Below are 8,921 nucleotides of genomic sequence, written 5' to 3'. Positions count from 1 at the left end.
CCTAAATAAAAACATAATTAATAAATGCTAAATATTTTAACAAAAGATAATCAGGTAATATCTACACTCTAACAAACATAGACCATATTTCTCCACATAATTTTTCTAAACATTTTTTATATTTTTACAAAATTTAAGTTTTTAAATTTTTTTATCAAAATCATATTATTTTATTATAATTTAAATTTATTTTACTATTTACTTCTTATATAATTATATAAATTATATAAAATTACTCTAAATTTTATAACTGTATATAATTTATAATTATATAATTTAATATAATTAAATTATGTTATAAATTTTATTATATATATTATATGATTTATACAATTAATGTAATTTATATAATTTTATGCAATTTTTTTATATGATTTATATAATTCACATCATTTTATATAATTTTATTTTTTAAATTATATAAATAATATATTCTATATAATTTATCATTTGTATAAATTTATATATGTTTGTAAAGTTATATAATTTTATAAGATAAAAAATTTGCATAATTTTATAACTTATACAACATAATTTTATATAGTCTAATATAATTTTATATGATATATTATAATTTTATATAATCTAATATAATTTATATTATATAATACTTCTGGGAACACAGGCACATTAGTGCCTACGTATTTGTATTTTTTTTTATTAACCATATTTGATATATATGTTTAATATTAAAATTTGAATAAATAATGTTTTATATTAAACTTTAAATAAATGATGTTATTATTTGTACACTTATATTAACAATATAAAGGTTTTTTTGACCATTATGGGATTATTTTTTTTGCTTTTTACTAAAATGAGGTCCGTTTAAAAAAAATTACAAATTTAGATAAGTCGTGCCAATTCGGCACGACTTCATATGCAGTTCCAATTAGGCACGACTTCTACCCCGTCATATTGAAGTTGTGTCAACTTGGCACGACTTCTGCACGTCATTTTTTCCTTTTAATTTTATTGTTTATATATTTGATAGTAAGTTATGTAATGTTAAAAATTAATTTGATACATAATTTTCTAAGAGTGTTAGTTTTAAGGAACAAAAAACTGGATAATCGTGTATGAATCATGTTTGACGGTAATGTAATACAATAACTTGATTATTTGATTAATTAAAAAATGAAGAAAATTGTTATTGAATTTGGAAATAAATAGATAAATGAAAAATTATTATATTTGAAAAATAAATAGAGAATTATTGTTGTGAATTTGCAAAATAAATAGCTTGAGAAGTAATGATTTCACAGAACATGTAATGATGAGAATAAATTAATTTTTAACATTACATAACTTACTACCCAATATATAAACAATAAAATTAAAAAATTATGACGTGGCAAAAGTCGTGTCAAGTTGACACGACTTTAGTATGACAGGGTAGAAGTCGTGCCTATTTGGGACGCACGACTTGCCTAAATTTGTAATTTTTTAAAACGGACCCCATTTTGGTAAAAAAAAAAAAAAAAAAACTCCATCATGGTAAAAAAAACCCAATATAAATTTATACTACGTTTTCATAAATATGAACATACGTGATGTCTATGGTCAAGAATCAACCGTCGAAGCATATTCATCCGCTGAAAAAAATCCTATTTCTGCACTTAAGATCTAAGAATATGTGTTGTTATCTTGATAACATCTATTTGTGTTCAACTACTGAGACAAGCAATAGAAAAGGTGACGATAAGTGAGAAATGGTGAAAATGTTTTCCAAGAATGCGGAAAGTACAAATAATAATTTATTAAGTTGTTGCTTTGATCGTATCGTAGAGAGACAAATAATCAAATTTACTTTAAAGCATCTATGTCTGACCCTTAAATACAAAAACATGCATCTATATGGTGGTTAACTTTACCACACCACCCTCTTATATCCTCCTCTCTCTTCCTCGCATACTTCAACAATCTCCCACACTATTCCTGTCACCATGCCTTCGAAACATTGCACCATATAAACCACCTTCACTGCATGCCATGCGCTTTCTTCTTTGTCATCCACCTCATTCAATCAGCGAGCGACTCAACTCTTCATTTTGAAGTATGTTCATTGGACTAACGGAAACAACCTTTTATTAAATTAGATACATAAATTTTTTTTATGACTTTGAACGTGAATAACATTCTGGCCCCATCAGCTTCTAGGCATAAAATATGCTGCGATGGATTTACAATTGAAACCATAGTTACTAACAAAGCCATCAATCATAGTGAAACAAGCTATCATATCCATCATTTTCTTTCTAATTCACGATTTTCTTCTACGTGCATATCTCTCTAATATCACAATCACCAAAGAACTTGACACTTATGCTCAAGTTATCCTTGATCCAAATTGGCAAAAAGCAATGGATGAAGAGTTTTCTGCCTTGCAGCTAAATCAAACGTGGACCTTAACACACCGTTACCCGCTGGACAAAAACCCATCGGATGCAAATGAGTCTATAAAATAAAGTACAACTCAGATGGCAGTGTCGCCAGATATAAGGCACGCCTTGTCGCAAGGGATACACTCAGATTGGAGGTGTCGACTATTCTGAAACATTTTCACCAACATCAAAATTAACAACTTTGAGGTGTCTCCTCACCATTGCAGCAACCAGAAATTGGTTTACTCACCAGCTAGATATCCAAAATGCTTTCTTACATGACACATTGCATGAAATTATTTACATGGACTTGTCACCCGAGCATCATCGACAGAGGAGAACATTGTATTTCAACTCAACAAAACCTTTTATGGTCTCAAACAGACATTCCGAACATGGTGTTCAACATTTTCTCATGTGATTAAATATGTAGGATTTCAATAGTCCAAAACAATCTCATGTGAACATTTTCTCATGTGATTAAATATGTGCGCTTGATATTTTGGAGGATACAGAACTCACACGTTCAGTTTTTTATCAATAGTTTAACATCGTCTACAATTTCTTTCTTCATATCTATAATATATTTTTCCTACTTTTCTTTTTCAACCACCACGGTGAAGTCCAAATCAATGACATACCATATTAACAACCTACTTTTTCAAAGGTTATTTTGTTGTCCCATTTTTGTTTTTCTTCCTTTTCTTTTTCTTTGCAACAAATCTAATACATATACCTCAACTATAGCATTAAAGTTAAATAGATATTAATTACTATTTTTATGATCATTTGGTATTTTTTATTTGTTTTTAAAACTAATATTTGTCTTAATTTTCTTCTGCATATCATCATTCTTTAGTTTTTTTATAGTCTTCTCTATGGATATTCTCTTCTCTCATTGAATTTTCTCTCTCTTAATAAGTCCTTTGTAATTTGATAACATAAAATCTGTATTTCCTCAATATTACATTGCATTATAATTCAAACCTTTTTAACTTTTTTTCTTTGCTTTATACTAAATTATAAAATGTTATGGAAAGTGATCATTTCTCATACTCTAATTCATCTCCGCAACTACCACAGAATAATGTTTTTTCATCATACTCCAATTCAAATTTGAACAGTAAAATTAGTATGTAAAATGTTTTAATTTTTTTTATTTTATGTATTATCTTATTTTGGTTTACAATTTTCTTTATAAAGATTTGATTTTTTTTTAACGTTATAGAACATAATTTAATGGGAGGTCTTTTAAAATTATTGTGTAAATCAAAATAAACACAATTTTACTAAATTTAATGCGTTCTGATAATTTTCAATCAATATACATTTAAAAAATATATTTTTATGACATAAATTTCACAATCTATGTTAAAAAAATAGTATATATATATTATTGTCTATATATTTGATTTAAAAAGTTAATTATTACTATAGTTACTTAAAAATATATATAAATTACGACCTAATTTTTTTTTAGTTTGAAATACTAATTAAAATAAATAAAATGATAAAACATTTAAATAAAAATATTTTTTTAGTTGCAAAATTTAAGTTATTTTTCCATTTTTTTTCTACTTCATTATATTTGACAATAATAAAAATAAAAAATACGAATACACAGGCGCGCGAGAGCACCTGTGTTCCCGCTTGTATTTATAATAAAATAAATATTGATAAAAGAGTACAATTTAGAAATAATTTATAAAAAAATAGGAAAAAATAGGAATCCCCTTTATATTAGGTATAAAAACTAATGGGAACGTGCTTTGTATCCACATTTTTTTCTCTCTTATATATGGCAAAAGGAAAGAATGAATCTTCAAAATTTAAAATTTAAAACTGCATTTTTATTTATTTTATCATTGTTTAATATTTTATTTTATTAATTTATTTTAGTTTTTTTGTACATTTTATAATTTCAAAAGTTAATAAAGTAGTTTTTTATTTTAAAATTTTATTTTATTTGTTCTCATTAATAGGTAAGAGAGTGGAGAGATTGGTAGATTACTTTTCTGTTCTAACTCATTTTCTTTTCTATTAAATAACAAATTAAAGATATAAGGATAAAATAGGAAAAAAGTTAAGAGCAGTTAAAAAGGGATAGAAAATGACTGGAATACCCATAATACAATAATAAAATTAAATATTTATATAAGGATAAAATAAGAAAAAAATTAATAGCAGTTAAAGAGAGAATTCCCTTTATATATAGGTATATATAGTTTATATTTTTATATAATTTGGTAAATTATATAACTTATAATTTACACAATTTATATAGATTTATAGCATTTTATTATATAATTTTATAATATTTATATAAATGTCAAATATTGCGTCTGCAATGAAGATTTGACCTTTTAACTTACACTAAAAATTATTAAAATAATAAGTTAGCGTCTATAATGAAAATACAAAGTATATGCAATCAAAAATTAAGTTGCAGATGATACTACATCCAGAATGGAGACACAAAGTTGATGCAAGTTCATTTAGCATAGATCTAGGTGACACTAAGGTGACGTGACCTTTATTGTCACCTTAGTCCACACTAAGTTATTTAATGATAAAAAAAATATTAAAACATTTTTGTCTCACATCTTTATTTTCTCACACCTTCAATTTTTCATTTTTGTCTCACACGTTTAAGCTCTTAATCTCAAAATTCCCCCAAAAAACCCTACATCTTCTTTGTGGTCATTTCGATCTCCTTAAGTGCATTTACTCGTATTTATTTTTCGGGTAATGATGATAATTTATTTACATTTTTTTTTCTCACATTAACTAAAATATAGAACATTTCATAATATATAAGTGGGTACAAATCTCATATACACTTTTATGAAGTTGAGTTAAACTTAAAGTTCAATTCTTAATATCATATAAAAAAAATAATGTGGTAAGAAAGTTATTATTGGAGTACTCCATTGTCACTTCTTAATTCTACTATACTACAATTTTTATACAATTCATGAAAAAAATAAAAGATAAAAGAAAGACACACAAATATGTGACAGCTTTCGTGGCGCACTAAATAAATGTCGGATCCACTTAACAAATCCACATGCACAGTCAAAAACCACCATCTTCAGGAATCAAGTTCAACGTTAACTTTGTACCTCAACAGGAATCCACGACATCAAGACATTCATTCTGGTTTAGTGGTGCAAACAAGACCCTTCTGCAGCCTAAGCCAGTAATCACATATCCTAGTCATTTTCAACTAATCACTTCCATAACTTGTGGTGCACAAAACAATGCTGTCTCTTCATTTTCCACCTATATAATCATCACCATGGATTAATCTGCAATAATCTCTCATACATGACAATTAACCACATGCTATATGTATGGTTCATAAATGTTCCGGTGAAGAACATTGTCAAAGATCAGTTATAAATACCTATTGGGGTTGCTTTTCTGCACTCATGCTTTTCCTTTTTCAAGTGGATGTTCCAACTGTCGAGTCACCTCTCAACTATAAGTATTACGAACAAGTATACATCTTCATCAATCCAAAACTTTTGATCCTGCCTTAGGGTACAAGATTCGCCTAATTTTGGAAGGGTTCAAGATCAACTCATGTGGAACTTAACTTGTGACAGAGATTAATTCTAAGATCAGTTAAATATCCAGTTTAGAGTAAAAATTATCGGCCAAATACAGGGTTGACTAAAGAGTTTGTATCCGATATAGAATCTAAATTCAGTCTTTGATAAACCTGAAGTTGGCCTAAGAACTTCATACGCCTGATATAATTAACTTACATACTTTAATATTACACACTTGCTTCAAACAATCTCATGCTATATGTATGGATTATGGAGTATATGGACCATAAATAATGAACACCTAGAATCTAGATCCCAAATGTAAAATATATATATATATATATATATATATATATATATATAGGTAGGTAGGTAGGTGATGAATAACTAGGACGAGGATAGATGAATGAGAGGTTTCAGTGTTGTTGTTCCAATCCTATCTCACAAACCTTGACGGGAAGGCCAAAACTAAAGGTGGCAGTGAGTCCAGGAGAGAAACGAGGGTTTCCACAAGATGGTTCCACCAACTGGATGTGGAACTTCCGAAGCAATGAAAGTGAGACAGTTTTGAGCTCCATCAGAGCCATTTTCTTCCCCACACAAACCCTCAACCCTGCTTGAAAAATCGGGTACTTGAACGGACACTTGGGGTGGAACACCCCATCCTTCAACCACCTTTGTGGCCTAAACTCCAAACAATCACAACCCCATATTTCTTCCAACCTCCCCATGGCATAGGGATGGTAAGTAACCCTAGTTCCACTCTCCACTTTCGTCCCATCGGGTAACACATCCTCCTCCAAACAAAACTTTGAATCAAACTGAATCGGTGGAAACAGCCTCATACTTTCATGCATCGCGGCTTCCAAATAGTGCAATTGCTTAAGCTCTTGGAAGCTCGTGAGATCCTTATGAGGCCCAATCACTCGATCTGCCTCCACACGTATCTCTGATTCAACTTCTGGATGTTTCCCCAACAGATAAAAGAAGCTGGTGAGAGCCGAAGCCACTGTGTCACGACCCGCCAATAAAAAGCTCACAACAATGTCTCGTAAGTACGTGTCGTCATCGTGGACCGTGCTCATGAACCGCGACAACAAGTCCTTGTTTTCAGAGAAACCCATTTCGCGCTTCTGCTTTATGACCTCTCTGGCCAACGCGTTAATCACTTCAACCGCTTCCCTAAGCCGTTTCTCGCTCCCCACGTTGAAAAACCTCTTCGCCTTCCACACAGAAGGCGAGAAAGCCATGGCTCTTTCCGCAGACAGCTTCGACGCCAAGTCAAAGCAAACCGCGAACTCGGACATCGGCAAAGACCTCTCCAAACATTTAGGGTCCAACCCGAAGGAGAAACGGCAAATGCTGTCGAAGGAGAATCTCCGGAACACGTCCTGCAGGTCCAACACGACGCCGTTTCGAGTTGACGCGTGAAGGAGCGGGACGAGTCTGTTATGGATTTCGCTCTTGACGATTTCGAAGCCGAAGAAGGTTATGGCGTGGTTGTTGAGTTCGAGGGTGGCCATCTTCTTCTGGAAGCGCCACGCATCGCCATCGACGTTGAAGATTCCTTTGCCGAGGAAGTCACCGAGGATGGCAGAGAAGGGTTTCCCCTTGGGAAAGTTGTGGAACCTGGTCTTGAGAATGTACTCCACGTTTTCCGCGTTGGCCGTGATGGTGTTGCGCAACACGTGGATGTGGATGGTTTTGGTGGGTGAGGTTTGGAGGAGGTGGGTGTACCAGTCGCAGAGGTTGTGGAAGCACTGGGACCAGCTTGAAGTGAGGTAGGCCTGGCACGTTTCGCAGCTGCAGATGATGTTCTTTCGGTGAGAAACACGCACGATTGCGATGAGAAGAAGGAGGATGGTGAATGAGAGGAGAAGAGAAGAGACATAGACGTGGTTGCTGAAGAACTGCAATGGAGAGGTGGTACCTAAGGGTTGGAATTCCATTGATGGAAGATGGAAGATGGAAGGAGAGAAAGGAGGAGGATGAAGAGGGGGACAAGTAGGATTGCCATTTGTTACAATTCTTATTTATTCTTTGGATCCTCACGTGGCAGGTTTATTTTTTTTTTTCAAAACCTAAACTTTATAAAGAAAAACACAGTGTGTGGAATTGATATATTTTTCTTTTTGTGCAAATTAACTTAAGTTTAATATTTATCCAAAATTAACACATGCTTCCCATTTCTAACTTTTCTTGAATACATTAATTATAGCATTGGCGCATGAGTAGCATTGGTGGTCCCTTGAGTGTACGTAGCAAGCTAGGCCTCTCTGTAGTAGTATCTTTTGTTTTTTAGTTTGAACCTGGTTTTGGAGTGGAGCGTAAGGGCTGGAGAAGTTTTTTATATAGTTTTTTTGGAATTATCTGATGTATTTCTGCTTGTAGGTAGTTTTATTAGGAGTTATTTATGTAAGGGTCATAACATCCACAAAGTATTCCGTTTTATTTAATTAATTTATTGTTAAAAAAAAACATTCTCTATCCTCAACTAGTGTTGATGATTTATTTTTATTAAAAAATTATTTATTATCTTTAATAGAGTCCCCTCTCTAAATTATAACTTTCTTAACTACAAAACTTTATTTCATGAACATTCTAGATATTTATAATTTAGAATGATTTAATCTTGATTAAATATTTATATAATAAGTGAATAATTAAAATAAATTATATTTTATTATTTACTGTTATATATTTTAAGTTAATTGATAGCACCTTCACGAGAAATATACGAGATATATTAAGTGAAACATATTTTTTAATTTGATTTACATTAGTAACTATCCTTTTAATTAGTTCATAATGGACCTTTTTCTACACAAATAATTCATAGAAATTAAACTTAATATTTTTCAAATAAGTGAAAGCTTAACTATACTAACTTAAAGAGTGTGATACTTTAACACTATTAAAAACAATACTAAAAGACAAAATACATTCAAATAACAATTTAAACTAATATATTTTAATTATATTT

The 8,921-nt window shown here is 30.7% G+C and overlaps 1 protein-coding gene across 1 annotated transcript; it reads right to left on the bottom strand.

The window, feature by feature from the left end:
* Positions 1–6,114: 6,114 nt before the first annotated feature.
* Positions 6,115–8,061, bottom strand: LOC137830348 (cytochrome P450 94C1). The gene is given in 2 exon segments (XM_068637631.2): positions 6,115–6,360; positions 6,363–8,061. Coding segments are annotated over 2 exon segments (1,560 nt in total). The 5' UTR covers positions 7,888–8,061; the 3' UTR covers positions 6,115–6,325.
* Positions 8,062–8,921: the final 860 nt, after the last annotated feature.

This window comes from Phaseolus vulgaris, chromosome 7 (assembly GCF_051622355.1).
Source record: "Phaseolus vulgaris cultivar YP4 chromosome 7, ASM5162235v1, whole genome shotgun sequence".
NCBI classification, from domain to species: Eukaryota; Viridiplantae; Streptophyta; class Magnoliopsida; order Fabales; family Fabaceae; genus Phaseolus; species Phaseolus vulgaris.
This window is presented reverse-complemented; position numbering and strand designations above follow the sequence as displayed.